Raw genomic sequence first — 20,914 nt, 5'->3', positions numbered from 1 at the left:
ATAAAAGTGGAAACTGAGGGCTTTATGGTAGATATCTACTATAAAGAAGTCACACTGAAATCTTGAAGTTAAAGCATAGAGCACTGAGGCAGTGATATTCTAAGAGCAATCAGAAAATATCTGTTGGACCCCAGGGACAGAGTCTTTATGAGCTTGTGAGATTTATCTGATGAGACTTTCCACTTTGGAAGAGAAGTTTAGTAGTGTCTTATGAAAGACTGTTCTAATAGAGAGAGATTTTGTGGAATGACATGAGCAATCACTGTATGAGAAGGCAGTTATGACTTGTGAGTCTGCTGAGTATATATTAATGTGACTTGATTAATTTCCCTCAGGGTTAAAATCTGCCTAAAACTGTAGACAAGATGGCACCCATGAATATTTAGCAATTTTCTCTGCAAAAATCTCTTTAGAGCATTAAAATTTCCTGGGTTTTATATGAGATGAAGAACTGGGTAGATAATGCCTGTTCTTCCATTCTTTGAGAGGTCATATATCCCAACTCCAGCAGACAAATTTACATGATCAGCTGAAGAAAAAAGGGCTATATTTTGCTTAGCATCTTGCCCTACCCTGCTCAGGTAATGCCAGAAAATTACTGCCACATGTGACCTTTCCTTTTCAGGTGGGCTGTCACCAACCTGCAGAACAGCTACAGGTATTAAGGGTACATACTTGGGCCCCAGTTTTGCTTCCAGTTTGTAGTCAGTGAGGTTGCAAAAATAGATGTGAATATAGTTCTGGGCTTGAAATGTCTTTAATCATGTTCTTGTTCCCTAGAGTACAGACTGATTGCAGGTTCCGATTTTTCCGATTTTTCCTGGCTATCGTTAAAATTTGCAAAGGTAAGGCTGAATCATATACTGGGCTTCTTGAACCTCTTTGTTATTCAAATCATAGCCACTTCTTGGTTAACAGCAAGAACCTGAATATATTCCTTTTTAATAGATAAATGTGCCAGAGGAAGGGATAATGCTTTTTGTGTTGTCACTAACTCCCGCTTGTTTACGCTCAGGGTTGTTTTCTTTAGATCATTTTGTATTCAGGGAGACTTCACAGCTACCCTCAGATGTATCAATTTCCAATTAAACAAAAAGAGGTGGAAATAAGTAATAATTTGGATCTCATAAAAGAGTTTTGAATCCACCACTGTAACACTAACAATTATTACAGGGAGAGTAATTGCTCTCCTCCAAGCCAAGTCTATCTTTTTTTCCTTCAAGTAACAGGTTTTGAAACGATCTATATTGGATATTTATGCATCGATAGGCCAAACAAAGTCACTACCGATCCCAGCAGACATGCTAAATGCTACAGAGCTCTATGTTACTTAAAAGTAATTTCTGATTTATAAACTTCATTTATTTCACTTCAAGGTTTTCTCAAACTGGTCTTCTATCAGATAAAACTTCAACAGTGTCTGGTATTGAGCATGTAATGGTAATCTCAAGAACACTATTTGCATTAAGAGAAGAAGGACTGAATTATCAGTTTATTGTACTTCTAAATAATTAATTTGCCTCCAAGGCCCCTTAATAACTGATCACTGGATGTCACACAACTGGACGTTAACAGCACTGTGAAAGGTCTTGAGGCTATGGACAACTTGCATGTCATTACTCTCCCTAGATGAATCACACCTTTCAAATGAAGTTGTTGAATATTTTGTCGGTAATGGGGCCAGGGTTTGACATTTACAAATGCATTTCTGATATCTGTTTTGTCTGAGATGTCTCCTCTGTGACCTCCAAATCAGTTAAACTTCATAAAAAAAACCCTCTCTGAAAGATAATCTAAGTGTCTCCAGGCCTAGCACTCGACAATGCTCACAAACGGGGTGCTCTTTAAAGGTTTTCAAGAGGAAATTACCCTACTCTGTCTTTCTTTTTATGTATAAAAGTATGAAATATTGCAATGCTGCTGGTGCCAATCACAACACGGTAAGACTGGATAAAAGCTGAATGACTAGTGCAACATGATTTGGGCGATATTTATTTCAGTTTCTTTCATCCACTTACTTTTTACAAGCATTCTACTCACTGAATTTTAAATGTGCATGTTTATTTAATTAAACCACAAATATGTACAGATTTACCTAATAAGGGAACAGAAGCAATGCTCTGTGATTTATCCTACTCATCACAGCTAACTAGTCACTCCCAAAAGCTGCTGCTAAAACGATCTTCCTAGATGGCCCATCTACACATTATCCTTTTATTTTCATTTCTCTATCAGCTTCTAGTTTTCATTGCATCAGGTTAACACCTGCAAGACTTCATACAACTCAACCATTTTCTGCTGTTCTGATCTTGGATCTCTTTGTCCTTTGTACTTCAGTGGCGACACATGCCCTAAGGCCATCTGTCTGTTTTTCTCCCAGGTTGCTATGACTCTTTGAACAGCCTATTGAGTGCCCTTCTGGAGCTGTTCCAACAGCTGAATGAATGCCTTCAACTGAGTTCAAGCTCAGCTTTAGTTTTGTGGACTTTAAAACTCTGTGTGTTTTCAAACAATTGCAAGTAGCAGTCACAGATAAAATAATCTACAAATAATTGACTAATCAGTACCAAAATGCGATGTACCTTAGTAAGCCCTCAGAAGCTTCATATGTCTTACTGGTGTCTTCGCCAATGGCACAGAATGAGGTTTCCTCCTGTGCTTCTAAAGAGGAACACCACCACAAAGCTGTGATGAATGGCATGGGAGAAGACTACTAAAGTCTCTCAGGTAGTATGCAAAGATATAATTTCTTAAACCCATATATACAGAAAAATTGTTGCATAAACTTGTTTAAACCTAAACAATTCTAAGGAGTTTAATGCATTCATAGTCACTGCTGGCTTTACTGTGCTTCATCTACCAGCTGCTTCCCAAAGACCAGCTCCCCATAGTCTTTGCTGTAGCTGAATAGCATCTTACGCAAGACTCTGCTGGAAGAGAGACTCTTACAGAACAGTGTCTTTGAGGTTTAGAAAAATTCAGAGACCAATTTCTTTCTGGGCTAGACCCTACATGACATAAGAAATGCACAGTACAATTTCTGATGTAATTTTTTAAGGGATGGAACTCAGTAAAACAATTAATTTCAGAACAAGGCCATGCCTCTCTCCTTTGTGAAGGCTATTCCCATACAATATTTCAGTTGTCAACTACTTTGTCTGCTCCTAGAAAAAATAAGACAGGATTTGGTCAGTAATAGGAAATATGCTCTTTTTAAAAAATCACAGGCCATTTCATCAAAACTTCAGAAAAGACAAACAGGCCAAAATAATACTCTGTGTTTGGGTAAGGAATGGAAAGTTCAAGCCTGAAAGGTGAATACTGCTGAGAACTGTGGTCAAGTGAGAACAAAAGGCTTGGGATGGGGAATGTTACCTTTGTAACAACACAAACATTTCATTAACTCCAAGATAAGAGTGGCTGGAGAACATGCACAAGAGCTGCGGAAGCTGCATTGCAGACACACTGCCAGAAGAGAAGTCCCCGGGTGCATGACTTTACGCCTTGTTCCCAGCATGTGCCATAAGTAGCTGGGGGCATATAGGGGAACTCCCATCTCGAAGTTATTATTTTGCTCCACCTACGCACACTCGGAGGCAGCAGTGAACTCCCAGCCTTTTTATACCCTCTGCCTGCCTGATATCTGCATCCAAAAAGCAACTGTATGAAAGGACACTTGAAAAGCACTTAGCGTCTTCTTGTTCTCCCTAGTCCATCAGACAGCTTGTTACGAGAAGGGTATTGGCTGCTGGTTCTCCATGGAATTACTATGCTCTAAAAAAACCCTCTGTGAATACTGGGGAATAAACTAATACATTTAGCTGAAATTTGCACTATGTCTCACTGAGATAATTTTTTCAGGAGCTGAAGTAGAATGAAGACCCTGCCTTGGGTGTATTGGAAATCATCAAGAAAACTTGGATCAATACAACGCTCAATTTTCTCTAGGATCTCCAACCTTGAAGAGACAGATTTTCATAAGGCCTCAGATCTTGTTTAGGCTCATAAAATATGTGGACAGATTTTCACGAAGGAAGCAAAAGTGCAGAGGGGAAGAAAGTTGGGTGGGAGCTGCAGCATGATGAGCGTTGCTGAGTATCTGAGCATTCATGTCTTTTCTCGAAATCCCCTCACACCCTAGGAGAACAGTTAACAGTTCCTGAAAAAAAACGAGCAATGAGGGAAATGTTTTTGTTGGTTAGGGCTATGTATTTTACTATTAACATAGCTATATTTTACATACCATGTGAATACCATGGAAAGATATCGTGTTAGATACAAATTATTTCATATGGCATTGGATTGTTGCTAATATAAGATCTTTTACTGTGAGAGGTATATTACAGTGGGTATTTGTCAGTCATTATGAACAAAATTAAATGAGGGTCTGTTTTAGAAATTATCTTGTGATGGGCTTAGCAACATGTGAAAGTGTAATGGGCAAGTTTTAACAGGGAATGCAAAGAAAGCAGGAGCATGTAGTAGAGTCTCAGAATCATTAAACTTTTGCTATTTTGACAGAGACTTATTTTGCACTTTATTTAGAGATTGCAATTATAATGTAAAGGCAGTACAGTCCTCGAGTTCCAGATATCCCTCAGGCTAGAGGAAAGGCATTACTGTAGGGTCTCTCTATCTTTCTGCTGTTACATTTAGCTTGCATTTGGCATATAAGCTGTTAGCTCAGACAGTTTTTAAAAGATGTGCAAGAGAATATAAATATGCTCTGCTCTTAATTGAAAATGCAAAAGGCAGTAAAACATTTAGAGCTCTAAAAACGTAAAACCTGGAACGAAAATAAATCCATTCATGTCATATAACATAAAAATGATCTCAAACCTGATATGTCAGTTAAAGTATTTGTCAAGGTGCCAAATACTTTAGAAGGAGACACAGAGCGAAATACACATGATAGTTCAACAGATACATACATGGATGAAAAAGTGGGGTCACGTGCGCTTTTCTCCCATGCTTCTCAAGCTTGAACTCTCCAGTCAAGGAAGAAAGAGCAATCAAAATCCTATTTGTTGCTATTTAATAGGAATGTGAGTGACGGAAAAGGACCAAATGCCAGGAGGCTCCTATTGTAAGATATGGAAATTAGTCTGTATAACCGTAGGTGGATATACTTCAGCGGGACCCACCACTGCACAGCAGTGAAATGGAGCAGCGACCTGGTGCTGCACATCCACCCTCGCCCAACAACCTCCCGCAAAAGACTGGACATGGACATCTGCTGTGCTGGTCACCACAGCTGTCTGTGAGACCACCACGTAGGCTGAGGCATTAGTCCTGCTCTCCCCCTGCCCTCCAGACCACTCATGATTTATCTGACTTGAATTCATTTTTACAGCTTTACTTCTATAGCTCCTGCCTCTCCCCAGGCATAAAGGACAGCATCGGACACGTGTGTACCCTCCCTGCCCCCTCCAGAGGGGCTCGACTACAAATCCGGAACAGGACAAATTGGTATGTCTTTTTCATTAAAAACATCCCCCTAACAACAGAAATGGTGACGTAACCTAACGCATCCAAAGCAGGGCCGTCATGCTGCTTTCATTCGCCTTGCTCAGAAGAATTTCTCGTGTTTACTTGGAATCAGTATGTGGCCCATCCTTCCTGAAACGCCAGGCATCATGATCCGCCTTGCACTGCTCCCATCCTTCTCCCAGGTCAAACAAAGAGCCAGTGTTCACTGACGCATATCATTTTGTATTTTGCAGTAAGCGTGCAAGTTGGTTTCCAGCCACTCCACCCAAATGAAGCACACGAGCTTCCAGTTGTAGAGGGTTTTTTTGTGTGCTTTGTTATGCAGACTGACACATACTTCAGACTGCTGTGTTTTGCCTGTTCTTGCTAGGAAAACATGAGGGCTCGCGGGGTTTACAGGCAAACCTATCAACTGCCACATGTTGGCTGGAAAGGATTTGGAATCACAGCAAACCTTTGATGAACCTGGATTGAATTTCGAGTTTGCAATAAAACCTGTGACTTTCTGGTGGTTTCAGGTTCTGTTGCAATCATTACATAACATCTCTAATTACACGCTGCCATGCAAAAAAGAAAAACAAATTCAAAAACAGGTTAAAAAATTTGGAGGAAGTTATACTTATTTAAACAAAAATTCCAGCACTGGTGGCTTTAGCTGTTATTCCAAAAATGCTTTCTAGGGTCCTAAGCCTCTGTAAATGGATGGCCATTCAGTGCTTTTGCAGGTGCAGAATGAAGCCTTTATTATATCGCACACCTTAAGCCTGGATCCAGCGAGAAGACCCTTCCTCACAATGCGTGGTCGTCCGAGTTGTGTATCTGCATATAGACCTGTTTGAAAGGTCAGGTGTTTATTACATGAGGAAATATTAGCGTAAATGGTAATACTGTTTATTACAATTTCAATTCCAATCAATGAGACTTTACTGGCATTACGAGCCAGACAAGTGTTGCCAAAGAGAGGGTAAGGAAAAAAAAAATCCTGGCTCGAAGACACAGCCAGCCTGTTTGATGCACGATGATAACGCAACGCTCGCAAGCCGATCCATAACGCGTTTCTCAACAGCGGCAACAGCGAGCAAAACAAACCCGCGGCGGCTGGACTTTTCCCTCGCAAACAGTGCCCGGGACAACCCCGATCCGCCGGCTCGCTGCCCCGGCCTCCGCGGCCGCGTCGCCCGCTCACCGCGGCTTCTCCATCCCCTCCCGCGGCGGCGGCAGCGCGGCCCGCCGGGGCCAGCAAGCTGCCAGCGAGGGGGCCGCGCAGCGCTGCGCGCCCCGCGGCAGCCGAGCCGAGCCGAGCAGTGCCGAGGCCCGCGCCTGCAGCAGGAGGCGCTGCCGGGCGCCACTCCGCCTGCGCCAGGGCTGCGGGCCGGAGTCCCACATTCCCGCTGCGAGGTGCCGCGGAGCGGGAGGGTTGGACGTGCGCGCTCGGCTCCTCCCTCCCCTCGCGCCCGGCAGCAAAGTAACTCCGGAGTAGGCGCGGAGCGGCCGCGGCTGCTGTGCCCGTCGCGTCGCGGACGGCTGCGCGAGCGGGACGTGGGGCAGCCCGGGGCCGGCGGCCCCTCGGCGCCGGGGGTTTCGCGGCGAGGCGCCGGGCGGGAGGGGCGGGCGCGGCGAGCTCCGCCCGCCGCCGCGGGTCGGGGCAGCGCCGGCCTCTTTCCGAAACTTCTCCGCAAGTCGCCATGGGCACGGCGGCCGGCGCCGCGGCCTCGCTGCCGCTGCTGGCGGTGCTCGCCCTGCTAGCCGGCTGCTCGCCCGCGCTGCTCGGCGCGGCCCGGGCCCAGCTCTCCGCAGGTGAGTGGTCGCTCGGCGCCGGGGCGGGCGGCGGCTCCCAGGTGAGCGCGGGGCCGACCGGGGCCGGGGCGCGCTGCCGGCTGCCCCGCTGGGGCGCCCCGCCGAGCGGCCGCGGGGCCGGGCGCTGCCGCCCCGGGGCTCGCAGGGCGGCAGGCGCCTCGCAAACTCTCCGTCCTTCCTCTTCCTCCTCCTCCTGCCCCGGTCGCCCTGCCAGGTGGCGTCGGTGCTGGCGGCGGGGCCGGAGCCGCTGCCGCCGCTTTCCCCGCGGGTAACTTTTCCCCGCGCGGCGCGGGGAGCAGCTCCCGCAGCGCCCCGCGCTTACTCGCGGCCGAGGGGCGCCGCGCGTAACTCCCCGCCGCCCCGAGGTGCGGGCGCCGGGCCGGCGGGCGGGGGCCGGGCCGGCACCGGCGCCCCGAAAATCCTCCCGCAAAGTGGGGGCAAGGAGGAGGCAGCGTGTGGGGCCGGCGTCTGTTTTGTTTGAAAGCCGCCGGTTCCTGGGCCCTTACTGCCTTCCCTCCCTAGGGAAGGCGCGGCGGTGCCTGCGGGGCCGGACGGGAGCTCGGGCGCCGCTGGGATGCACCTGAACGCTGCTGCTGCTGCCGCCTCTAGTTTATTCGTACTTGGTCTGCTCGGCGCGAAGCCGTAGCGCGGGCATGAGTTTTTATTGTGTGTGGAGCGGGGTGTTACATGGAGGAGCAGCTCAAATAGACTTCGGGCTCTTCCCTGCCGCTCTTCGGCTGCTTCGCAGCACTTGGGATTGCGCCGAGTGTGCTAGCTGGACACGCGTTTCTGTCCCTTCACCTTAGGATATTGGTTTGAAAACTTGAGTTAGGAAGCTGCCGTTTACGAAAGTGTATGCGCTCATGAGGCTTGGAAGTACTGTCTTGCAAAGGGCTGATGTGCAGTTAGGAGACGTTTTTTCTGGCCCTCCTGTAAATTAATTTTTAATTGGGAAGTTTGAGATGTGTCATTGTCAATTAAGAGATGTGCTGAAGCAATACAAGAAATTGTGCTGGTCCAAATAGATTGCATCCCTCCTATGTGGCTGACTTCAGTGTGTATAATTTAATATCTGCGTATCGGAATTGCAAGATTATGTAAGCATCTACAAGCCTTTTACCAGAGAAAAGGAAGCGTATCATATATGCAGCTAGCATGTTGTAGGAACACATACGATAAAATATGCCAAAGCATGTTTTATCTCTTTATTCGAAAAACATATAGAAATCAGACCAGTGACTTTGTGTCACCGTAACTTGTCAGACTAATGTTAATGCCAAAGGTAACTCTTACATGTAGATTTATTTTACAAGCTTGTTCACTGGTTTAAAAAGGGTGGGAAATTCTGGTAACTTACACGGTCCATGATATTTCATGCTCCAAATGTGGAATGCAGCCCTTTTTGGAACTGAAAGGACAAAAAGTAAGGTTTGTACCTTGCGATATGTGTTAAGTTAGAAGGAATGCTCAAGATCAGTCTGACCAGAGTAGGTGAAGCTTGTGAATGAGTTGAACAATAGTATCTAGGAAACATGAGATTGGTGTTTTGTGGGTCTTTTTTCTTTTTCTTCTTTTTTGTACAGCATGTCAGCAGCTAAAGACTCTAGTTTCTATTGCCAAGCATCAAAAAAAAAAAAAAAAAGACCACTTGTACTGGTCAGAGCTTTATTAATTGCAGACTTGCTCAGACTTTCTTGAAGCTTTGGAGAAATATGTTTGTTGGTAGCTGATGCTGTCAGTATACTCAGTTTAACGCATGATGCTCAGACTCTTAGACCTTTTAAATCTATTCTCTATCTATGTGTTAAAGGAGGACTGTGTCCTGCTGAACACTTACTTACGGTTAGACTTGAATGCTCTGCATTTAGTAAGCAATATGAACTTGTTCTAAACTAATCCCTGATGCTCCTGTGTGTGTGGTTTTTTTCTCCTTAATGTCTGTTGATTAGATAACATCATCCTGAGATTAGTGGATGCAAGATGCAAAGGTTGGGATCTATATGCTCATTACAGTGAGGGCCTCTCTGTAGCCTGCCATGAGATGTTTCTGTAGATGCTGCACGTAGAAGCATTTATTTTCTTCATAGTAAGCTCCTCTGCTTTTAACAGGGCTACTGTTTTGCAAGCATCCTCCTTTGACCGCCTTTCCCCCCACCCCCCTTAATACAAGAGCCTGTATGTTTCCACATTAACCTTAATCTAATTCGTTTCCAGTTTCCTTTGTATTGGTATTCTTACTGTTTGAATCATAAGAATTTAAAACTGTATTTTTTTCTTGTTCATTAACGAAGATGTTGATTCAGTCTGAACCTTTCACAAGTACTTCTCTCTACAACGCTGCAATCTGATTTTCTTTCCTTGTTATGTGTTTTTAATGATTTTATTTCCTTTTTCCTTTTTTATACCACTCTCAAACTGTCAATGTTGGTCAGATCCAAGATTGTTCATATAAATTTTGAAGTGTTTATTAAGGGCCCAATCAACTTACAAAGTACAAGTGTCTTTAAAAGTTGGCCTTCGTCCAAGTGTGTGTATGTGCTGGTTGTTACCTATTCTTCCTCATAACTTGTTCCATGAAAGCAAATGCTACAGCAGGAAGAGGAGCAGCAAGTTAGGGAAAGGAGCAAGATCTTGTAATTTGTTGCTATCTTAAAAATTGTGCATCATTTCCACCCCCCTGGCAAACAGTTGAAACACTGTATATTTTGTCTTTCCCTACAGGTCTTAAAAAAGCAAGCATGCTTCTCTTCCCCCCCCAGCCAAAAGAGAGAAAACAACTCCAAACCAGAACCCAAAGTGTAATGTTTACTGGTGGTGTTTCTTTACACTGCTTCTTTCCATGACCCTTCGACTTGGGTGTGTGCTTGTCAGAATCTAGGCCAAAATTTTTGGCAGTGACTGCTTTGTCGAAGTCTAGCTATTCCTTATATAGCACATTCTTTCATCTGTAACTCCTGCAGTTTGATACAGAACAAGTTCAGCTTGTTTTCACAGCTTGATCATTATGAACTTCTAACTTTTTTAGTATTATTTCTAGCAATGTACATGTTTTCAAATGTTGAAAAGAGTGAAAAGTGTTTTTTTGTTTTTTGGTTTTTTTTTTTTTTGAAAAGCACTGCCTGCTTGTCAACTAGCCCTGGTAGAGATATTATGCATTGCACTGCCTGAGATAGTATCTATGCAAGTGTGTGTGTGTGTGTGTGTGTGTGTGTGTGTGTGTGTGTGTGTGTGTGTTTAATATATTAAATAAAGGATATGACGGTAAAAATTCTAGAAGTAACCCAGGCTATCTGAAGTTCTTTGTGTGGTATTTCAGAATATAGGGATAAATAAGCATAAAAAGGAGGACTGTATGTTTTAGACCTTAAAGCCCTTGTATTACTGTACTTTTTTCTCAGACTTTCTTGTGCAAAGTAGTTCTTACAACTCATGGTGTCACAAACAAACAGGCAGGAGTAAATATTTTTGGATTAATACCCCACCCCCCACCCCGATAAAGGCAGAGTTACCCTCTGCCTTTGGGAGAGAGTCTAACTCAGAAATTTGATATTATAAAACAGAAAATATTATTTGTGTTGTAAAGATTTTGTAGTCTAATATGTTAACATAGAGAAACATACCAAAATCCTAAAAAGCATATCTAGAGATTTTTTTAAAATCATGTAATAGAAGAGTTTCAGGCAATTAAGAAAATGTTTTAAAAAAACCTAAGTGATTAAACTCAAATTAACCCTTTACTGCCAGAACAGCCAAAGTTCAGTGATGTTTTATTCCTGAATGTGCTACAATTTGTGTTATACAAGAGATACATATACACCTACCTGTACCAGTATAAGAGACTTCTCTGCAGCTTCCCTCCTTCTCCTCCCCCCCCCCCAAAGCTGTTAAACTGTATTGACAAATCATATGGATGAGTGGAATTAAAAGTGAAGTTAGTTTCTCACTCTCACACCTTCCTCCCCAAATGTTTTACTTTCCTTCCTGCATTCAACTCTCTCTCAGCACTATTAGTTCAGAGCTCACTTGTCTACGTATATTTCCAGGAATAATACTGTTACAATTCTGAAATGTGTATTAACTTTCAAAATGGAATTTAACTAGGAAAAAGGGGTTGAAAGCACCCAGAACTCGGGGACCTCAGAAGTCCTGTTTAGTCCTTGCCGTCTGAGAAATCGTGGTAGCGCTTGATTAGTTGGCCAGCAATATGAACAGTGCATCTTAAGCCAGAGAGATTTCTTGCCTCTACTAAAGATCTGCTTTAGATCCTTTAAAAAAAAAAAAACAAAAAAACAAAAAAGAACCTGCGGTGGATCAGGTTGGAGGAGCACCTGGCCCAGTATCCAGGCTCTGAGTGTAGACACTGAGCGGAGAGTGGAGATTTGGGCAAGCCGACAGTGTCTTCCTTTGAATATTATCTGCCCACAGAGACAATGTGTTGGTATTTAATGCTGTCAGTGGATTCGTTTTTATCATGACTGTGCCTAATAACGTCTTGAGCCGATATAGCTTTTAGCATTCACATCATTCTGTGAAAAAGAATCTGTGTTGTGTGAAAAAGCTGTGGTCCTTTGTTTTTTTGGAATTTTCTAGTTTTAATCAATGTCTCCTAGCTCTCATATTGAAAGGAATAGTTAATAATTGTTCCCAATTTACCTTCTTCATGCCACGCAGAATTTTTTACCTTTTCATTCCACCCTCTCTCAACTTTTCTTTTTCTAGTCTGAAAAGTCCAGTTATAGCCATTTGTTATAAATGTTACCATTCCATATCTTTTTTCATCTTTTATCAGCCTTCTCTTTCTTTTCCAGGTCTACTATATTGCGCAGTGTATCCAAGAGACAGCTGCCTGATGGGTTTATATAGTGCATAATGATGATTTTTGTTCTGTTCTCCATCCGTATTGTGATCATTCCTGGCATTTGCTTTGCCCTTTTTGATCATTTTTAACCGTTCCTACTTGTGAGCTGACACTTTTATGGAACTATCTATTTCACTGCTGAAGAGTTGAGATCTTAGAGTTAAATGGTAGCCTCTGAGGCAGTTATGTCAGTGGGCAGCAGGTGCTCTTGGAAGGGGAAGAGTATTTAGCCAGTCCCTTTATAAAATATATATATATATATATAAAAATATATATAACTTCTAAATAAGGCTCTTGAAGGACCTGTAATCTTGTGTTCGGTGTGTGGGAGAGTTAATCTGTTTAATGCTTACCACTATGGTTCGTCTCCTCTTTCGGAAAAGCTCTTGATGTGAGGTAAAAAGAGTTTAGGAGATGCTCCTTTTAAATGTAAGGAGTTTACAGTATTTGGAGTAAAATACAGAGATCTGGAACAGTGCTGCTTCTTGCTCAGGAGTCTTCATGAAGTCTTTGTGTGTCCTCTTTAGCTGGAAGACCCTTCAGATCATCCTAACCCTTAGGAATTGAGTGCATCGCTAAGCTTTAGCTTTCTTACAATGGCATCGATTTTTGGGGAAATTATTCCTCTTCCTTTTCAATACAGATCCCATAGAGTGTGTAACAGGAAACTTCCAAAACCATTACTTCAGTCCTGGTAACTGAGACAGTCAGGAGGCACCTCATGTTTTCATGTGCTAATAGGATCCCTTCTGTCATAGTTTATTATTGTCATGGGAAGACACCTTTGCAGTGTTGCTCGTGGAAGTGTGCACTTGGATTTGGAGCTTCAGGTATGATTTCATGATCCCTTGAAGCCAACTGAGGCTGCTGCTGCTGCAGAGAGGGACATTTCCATCGTTAGGATGGGTCTTGCACCTTTTCCTGTGTTGGATCAGTAGATTTAGCTTTATGTGAAACTTTCTGGGGTGAGGATGGGGTTGGGATTAAGTTTCCTATTGATCTGTGGGTTTAGCTGGCTTACAGATGTGTGGCTGCATAAATTTGATGTGTGGGAGGGTGAGGGGTGATGGTGGGACTGCCCTGTTTGGCAACCAGCTGTAATTGCAGCACAGCTGGTGTAAAGTGAACTGCGCTCCGGTTTCAGCCGGTTGGTGCCCCATGCAGCTCACTGCATGGTGCCTCCTTTGCTGGTGCAAATGCAAAGAAGGCCCAGAGAGAGATGGGAAGCGAGGGCCGGCACTGCCTCCAAAGTGGTAGGGGTTAGATTGGGTGAAAGCACTTGAGGCTGCCTTCTGGCTGACTGTATACGAACTGATGACACAGAGGTATGTCAAGGAAGGAAACCTTAATACTTTAGGTAAACTGACCTTACATATGTTCTTTCATTACAACAGATGACTAGGCAGTTTATTATATAAATGTATAAGCAAGAAGCAACTTACTGGCACAGAGCAGAGAGCAGGCGTGATGGCCAGCAGCAGAGGGCTTGGAGGAGAGGACACCTGGTATCAGGCCAGAGTTAACCGATGTGACGTCCTGCTCGGGGTGCAGCTTGACAGCTGCTGGAACTGATTTAAGGCCCAGTCCCGTGGTTTCCCCTTTCTCTTTCTCCCGTGAGATCTGCCCTTGCCCCTTCCCACGTGCCGGCAGTGGTGAGCAACCTGCCGCTACAGAAAGCGGCCGATGCAAAGAGGCCAAGGGGGATGGGGAGGTCGTCGGGGGAACGCCTCTGCTGCAGTGGCGCCTGCTCAGGTGGTCGCTGGAGCATGCAGGGCAGGCTTTCGTGGTCTGTGATGGCTGCGAGGAGTCAGCCTGTGAGCAGACTCCTAGCTCTCTTTCGAAGCCTGTGGGGTTTAAATGTGATTGTCCATTAGATGCGTGGATGTGGGTAGAAGAGAAAAATAGCTATGGTTTCTAAAGGACAGCTGAGCCAGTAGAAGAGTGGGAGATGACGTGCATGTGAATTTTTTTGCAGCATCTCCTAAAAGTATTGTACCACTTCAGCAAGGCCTTGCTGCACCTTATTTTGTGACTCTGAAAATCTATCACCTTGTGCTGCTTTCTAGTTAAGCGTGGACTGTAGGTGATTTTCAACTACATAGACTGTAGGTATAGTTTTAAACTATACTTACCATATAGTTTAAAGTCACCTACAGTTTATGCTTCCTGGGAAGCTATATAGTTGAAAGTCATGTTTGTATTTCTGTAAGTTTTATAAATATTATTAGTTAACAAAATCATACTGAAATCTTTTCCTAAACAGTAAGTTATTAATATTTGTTTCAGCTCAATGCTGTTAAAGAAAAAATTGACACAAAAATAGCTTTTTGTTGTAGTTTTTTTTTTTTTCTTAAATACATGTGCACATATAACCTCAAATGTAAAGTGGCAGTGTTGGTTGCATGTCAGACTTTTTAATCAGTTTTTTTCCTTCTGAGTACTGAACTGCTCAGTAGCCATTAAAATTGTGAAAATCAAGTTACAGTTAACCATTATGAAGAATGCTTACACATTTAAGGAGCTCCTTTTAATTGATTTAGTATCTGATGTATTTCTCTGTAAACAAGTTGCATTTATCTGTTCAAAGGAAGGGTAATCACAGGATAAAAGCTAACGGTTGATCTTTGTGTTTGAAACAACAAATAGTTTTCAGGTTTGCTTTTTGTTCCTGAAATCTAATTTCCATAAAAGTTGGAATTTTTATTAATAAATCTCTACAGGAATTTCATTTAAGAACCATTTATTTGTTAATTCAATCAAATCTATTTTTGGTTGTTGCTGTCACAGCCAAATCTTTGTCTGAGTCACCAGTGTCTTATTTTGAACAGTTTAGAAATATTGAACAGAATCTAATGTGCCTAATGTGAAAACAATGAGCTAATGGCACAATACTGTTATATGTTTGATATGAAGGACCATAGATCAAGAGTTTTGTAAAGCTGTTAATGAAGATAATTTCTGTTGTTCATATATAAAATGGCTGTAGAATTGAGGCTAGTGAATTGAACCTTAGCAGGGGGCATGTGTCCTTAAAGTATTGGTTGTGAGGATGGTCAGGAATTTGAGTCAATCTATTTGTTGAAAAACCCATAATATTTAACTATATTCTGGAGTAAGAGCTACACAGTAATAACATGATGTATAAATGATATGGTAGTCCCTGCTTAACAAACATCTTGGTCTCCACGTACAGGAGTATAGTGCTGGGCACTATCAAAAGGAAGGAAGCCCCCCCAAAATGACAGCAGACTTTACAGCAGTGAGGCAACCTTGTACCAATATCTGTGAACCACTTTTTCAAGGAGAATGAGCCGTAACGGTAAACTTATTCTTCTGTAGGTATAAAACTGGTCCACATGAGGATTTTTGCTGGCATAGCTGTATCTATTAATATGCCTATATGCTTATTTTTCTAATACATATTACATACCCTTTTTAAGTGCAGATGAGGGCTGAAAGAGATGCTTTGGCCTAGTTGTCCAGAAATTAAAAAAAATATGTATTTGCCAGAAACAGAAGTTAGCTTTAATGCATAGAAACTTCTTTTAAGTGAGAAGGTACTGTGCATAGACTTGTCCGACATTTGTTCTCTTTAAGATCATACGTATATGGAGTTGGTTGATGCTAACTGAGTATATGCCTCAGTAAGATTTGAATGATTTAATTCATTGAGGATCAGTGTTGTGAAAAGATTTTTTGTGCTTCATACTGTAGAGAATATGAAGTTATTTTTGTTAGCCAATGTGTGAAGGATTGGATCCTTCAATTTACCAGAATGTCATTTGCTTCTGCTACAATTTACTGAAAAAATGTGATCATAAAGATTGATTGAATAGCAAAAGAACCTGTTTTTCAGCTACCATGTCATGAACTTAATTTTACTGATTTATGAGACGCTATTGTATACTTTAAAACTAAATTATGCTGCAATTAAATTATGGTATGTTCATTGTAATTATTGCACACTGGTTACTATATTTATATTGAGCTGTATGCTTTGTTTTGTGTATATGTACATATTCTGTAACAATAAAATTGAGTGGTGAATATTAACCAGAAGAGAAAAAGTTATGAAAAATAAATCTAGTTGTAGTTCAAATGAACTCAAAACAGCTTATAACAAACAATTCAGAGTGGATAACTGACCTCTTTAATTGTTTATAAATACTGTTGATTTTTTTGTTATTTCCAAATGTAGCTCATATGCTTATTTGTGAATTCTGTAGTGTGACTTAAGATACCTGTTGCTTTTTAAAAATTCTTTAAGTTTTTAAGCAATAAGCAAAAATATCTTGAAACTCTGAATTTTTAGGCTGTTTTTGTCATCTTAACTACAGTGAAAAATGAAAATGATAAGACCTGGTTGAAACCTGTTCTTTTGCTATTTATTATAATAAAATATCAAATCAGAGCATTCTTCTATCTGTCTCATCTCTGTATGGTATTAGACAGGAGTAAGATTGAAATGGGGAGTATATTGTCTAGGTTCTTTTAGAATTACCCTGTTTGCCTGTGCTTTGTAAATGTGAGAGCACGTATCAAATATGAGAACATTGAAGAAATTTGGCAGAGTTCATGAGTTCATAAAGCAGAGATAAGTACTGACTGCTGTCACAGTACTTAAAATGCTTTAAAAGGAAAACTTGTTAAAACCTACTAATCCAAAGTACTGAAGGCATTTTTATGCCTTGTTTGACTTCTGACTCCTTTGCAGACATGGTTTTTGTATTTGTGCAGAAGAGATTTCTTCAGGTGTCTCTCAAATTAGTATGTTGACATCTGAGTATTGTATATATTCTAAGTAGGTGAGAGTAAATAGATTAAAACATTGGTGTTGTATCTTTTGCAATGGTTTTTATCATGCCTTTTTCAGAGAAAGTAATGTTGATGGTATAAAAAACGAACCATCCCAGAATCTCTGACTGCTGCCCCCAGCAGTGGATTGTCGTGTTTCCACCTCTCTTCTCTCATTCACTCCCCCCTCTTTAAAAAAAAGGAAAACTCCTCTTTTGTTGTTTTTGCTGGAAGAGTTCTTGGGCAATGTTAGTGGCTTTCATACCATAATTGAAGGGAGGCAAGGTATATGAATCCTTACTCTGGAATGGCTAATGGATATAAATATCATCAGACTTTTCAGCAGAATTATTACACGCTCCTCTTCCTCTTAGCTACTTAGCTGTATCTGTCTTTGTTCACTTGACAGGGTTTGTTGCATTCATTTTTCAGTTTTCAGGCTAGAAAATTTCCAGTGAAAGAGGCTTTCCTCTTGCTAAAGCAGAAATCTAATGAAATAGTCTTTTCGGTCTTTCCTTATTCAATTCAAGAAAGCCAAACAACAAATCCTTTTTGCAGTTGGTTTCTAGTAGTAATCCATCCTGACCTAACTTGTGAAAATACTAAAAATTGCAAACTAATTCCACAGTCCTGCCAACTCTTCAGCATGTGAATAGTTTGTGTGTGTGGTCTTGTTTAGTGCAAAAGGTCTATTTATATAAAATCTTTTGCATTTTTAAATCTCTGTGGGATTGGCTTTCCTCTTCCTTGATGCCTTTCCTTTCAAATAATAAAACAAATTATTAACAACACCCGCCCCCAAGAAAGCTCTTCATCTGCCTGCCACATACAAACATAAATCTATAATGCATGTGCCTATATAGCTGTAAAACAAGGAGACACTAGTTCCAGGTGAAAGCAAAATATTTAGTGCATAACGATCGGATTTTTGAATCAGTTGAAACAAAGCTAAGTAATGGAAGGGAATATAATTTCCCTGGTAAACACAAACTAAATAGATGGGTGTAATGTAATAACCAGAAAAATCCTTTTAACTTTCTATGGGTTGGCTGAAACCTGGCAGTGAGAAGTTGTCCGTCAACTTACTTATTTCTTATATTATTATTTCTATATTTCTTATGTTATTTTTATTTTTTTAAACAATTAGGTTGGTATTTACTGAGTTCAGATGCTTTTCATAGCCAAGCTGTTCAGCTTTTAGGTTTTCTTTGACAAAGTGAGTTTAATTTGTTGATACATCTTGCATAAGTGGGAAGGTGTTGCATTCTTAGGTTCTGTGTTATTCTCGGTACTTTTTAGGACTTGAAACATTGCTTTGACGTCCTTGTCTGCTGATTTGGTTAAATACTAGAGGCTAGGTTAAGCGCTCTGTCTGAGTCACGTTGAAGGCATGAAGCGCTTCCCTGCCTGCAGTCCTTTCCAGGGAAGAGCGAGTTCCCTGCTGGTTTGTATATCCTGTGTCTACACGGCAGCAGTTAAACTACCAGGCTTGGTTTATAGGTTGTTTTAAACACATTCAAGTAGATATACTAAACAGATTTTTTGGGGGTGGTGTTTGTTCCCTCTGGCTCACTTATCCATGTTTCTTTGAGTTTATACTTCAAATGTGCATTTCTTCTTGTGATTTATTGGCATTTCTGTCAACTATTGGACAAGGAATTGTGTTAAGTGACCAGCATTTGGAAAGGGCAAGATTATGCTCTCATTTAGAGAGACTGCACAGATGTGCTTTATGAGCATTCAGAAGAGGGGAGGCTGTACATTACTTTCAAATTGACAGAAACCATGTATTTGAAAACCCTTGGTCTCAATTTTATGGGCTACAGGATGAGGCTGTGAATCTGAAAGAGTAGCATTTGTGATTATTAATGACATTTGCAGACCTTAGAAATACTGAAATAATGTGGTGGATGGCTCTGCATGGTGATAATATCCAGATGCTAACTATAAACATCTCTGCTGTTTGCTTGAGCATGGAAATGGAAATGAAAACAAGTATTAGATAGTTTGTGTTTCAGAGAGAGAATCTTGGCCATCCATCTCTTTAAACATATATTTTTCACTTGCCACAAAGAAGCAGTCTTAAATAATTTATAGGTTAGCCTTATTCTGTGATGTTAAATTTAAGAGAATTAGAAAAAATCTGTTTAATGGAACAGAACGCATGATTAAAAAAAAAACTGCACTGTGATGTGAAGCATATGCATTGTGAGTCCAAACCTAAGGAACATTAGGCAACCTGGAACTAAAGCAAATGCCAAAGAAAATGCTCAGATTTAATTAGTTTATATATTAGATGGTCCCTAGAGGATACAGGAACAAGAGAATGAAGTTGGTAAATGCTTAGTTGTCTTCAAAATAAAATAAAAATCTGATTTGCTTTTGAGGTGCTACTGCAGTACTGATGTTGATTACAGAATAGATACTTTAATCAGTTCTTACTAAATACTGTTCTCTTGGCACTGCATATGTAGTGCTTGTAGCAAAATAACAAAAGTGTAGCACAAAATAGATTTTGAGGAGTTCTTAGCCTGAATGCCACTTTTGACAATAGGGAAAACACAGCAGAACCTTGCTTTGATTTATGAAGTATAGATGAGCCATAAATGCATTGCTTTTTTCTTTTTATGGTGTCAAAATATGTACAATTATTTTTAATGCACTTCTTTCAATGCACTTCTTTCATAGGAACAGCAACTAACTGCTCATGTGGTTGTCGGAGGAGAAATAAAGTCTTGGGATCACACTTTTATGGTTTAAACCATAGAACTTAAGCCATAAAGATCCGAAATCCTCTTCCATGTTCTTCCAAGTTGCATCAGTTACTGCTTTGCAGTGGTTTAGCTGAGGATTCAGTCCTGAGACAGTATCTATCTTGCAGCTACACAAATAAAGCGAAGTGTTTGGAGAAGAAAATGTAATATTATAGAGTGGTAGAAAGAGCTGTAAATCTGTTATGAAAGCCATGAAGTTGAGTTTCTTCAATAAAGTGCCAGTGATCAATGGGCAGGATAGTTTTATTCTTTATAAGATGCGAAAGGTGGACTGAGAAAAGAATTTAAGTCCCTGCTTGTTACTGCTCTTTTAAGCACTTCAGGAATAATTCATGTTTTATCTGTCCTCTTGTTACACTGACAATTGTAGGTGTGTGGGCACTAATAAGTAAAATTCCAAACCATTCCAGTCATGCTGTATGTTGATTTTATTGCCAGATTAAACAGAACAGAAAAACAAACCAGTGTACTCACATATGGGATGAATAGCGTCTTACTTAAGACCTCATTTTCCAGGTTCCCAGCCTCAAGTCAGGGGTGTTTCGGTAACTTTGCTGATACTTCTTCAGTTTCTTTCTTGCTTGTGCTCAGCCTTTGTTTTATTGGTATTTTTTGCTTTCAAATTAGAATATTTTTAACCTCCAGCTTACTATATTAAAATGTCCTTGTCAAGGAGGAATCCAGGTAGAACTGGTTTTGTTTACTTTCTAATTCTTCTCTGAGAAATTCTGCATCTGAGAGGACTTGTCTCCTTTGTCACAGTATCATTCATGCATTTCTTTTTACATCCTCTCTTCCCTAACTATTTGTTTACAGTATCCCAACTGTAGTAATCAGGCATCTGATTAAATTTACATTTCTTTGTATTTATATGGAAGAAGTGAGAAAGAAAGAGAAAGCAATACCTGGCCTGAGCATCTAAACAAAATGGAGCTGCGTTATGTAAAAGCCTCAGCTCTGTTTAGGCCCAGAGAAGTTGCTATTTCCTTATACTTTTGAGGTTCAGAACCCCATTAAAAAAAAAAAAAAAAAGCCTCAATTTCTCCTGTCTTGGGGGAAAGGGAAAAGTGGAGAAAGTATAACGACTTTAAGAAAACTAGAATTGTACATATTGAAAATTTCTAAGTTATTCCGAGGAGAATTTGCCTTTAGCAATCTGTAAGATAAAGTACAAGTGATTGAATCTTTTATGAAAATATTT

The 20,914-nt window shown here is 41.0% G+C and overlaps 1 protein-coding gene across 4 annotated transcripts in view; it reads left to right on the top strand.

Moving 5' to 3' along the window:
* The first annotated feature begins 6,896 nt into the window (after positions 1–6,896).
* PTPRK (protein tyrosine phosphatase receptor type K) overlaps positions 6,897–20,914 on the top strand; it is a 403,334-nt gene continuing 389,316 nt past the window's right edge. For 2 of the 4 annotated variants that reach the window (XM_064508963.1, XM_064508960.1), the window contains exon 1: positions 6,898–7,287. In XM_064508963.1, coding sequence (XP_064365033.1) covers positions 7,176–7,287 — 112 coding nt within the window. In that variant the 5' untranslated portion in view covers positions 6,898–7,175. Of the gene's footprint in view, positions 7,288–20,914 lie in introns of all 4 variants that reach the window. The other 2 variants (XM_064508961.1, XM_064508962.1) reach the window with 2 other exon arrangements.

The sequence above is a fragment of the Dromaius novaehollandiae genome, chromosome 3, assembly GCF_036370855.1.
Source record: "Dromaius novaehollandiae isolate bDroNov1 chromosome 3, bDroNov1.hap1, whole genome shotgun sequence".
Lineage (NCBI taxonomy): Eukaryota > Metazoa > Chordata > Aves > Casuariiformes > Dromaiidae > Dromaius > Dromaius novaehollandiae.
The sequence above is the reverse complement of the archived record's forward strand: the minus strand, read 5'-3'. Positions and strand labels throughout refer to the sequence as shown.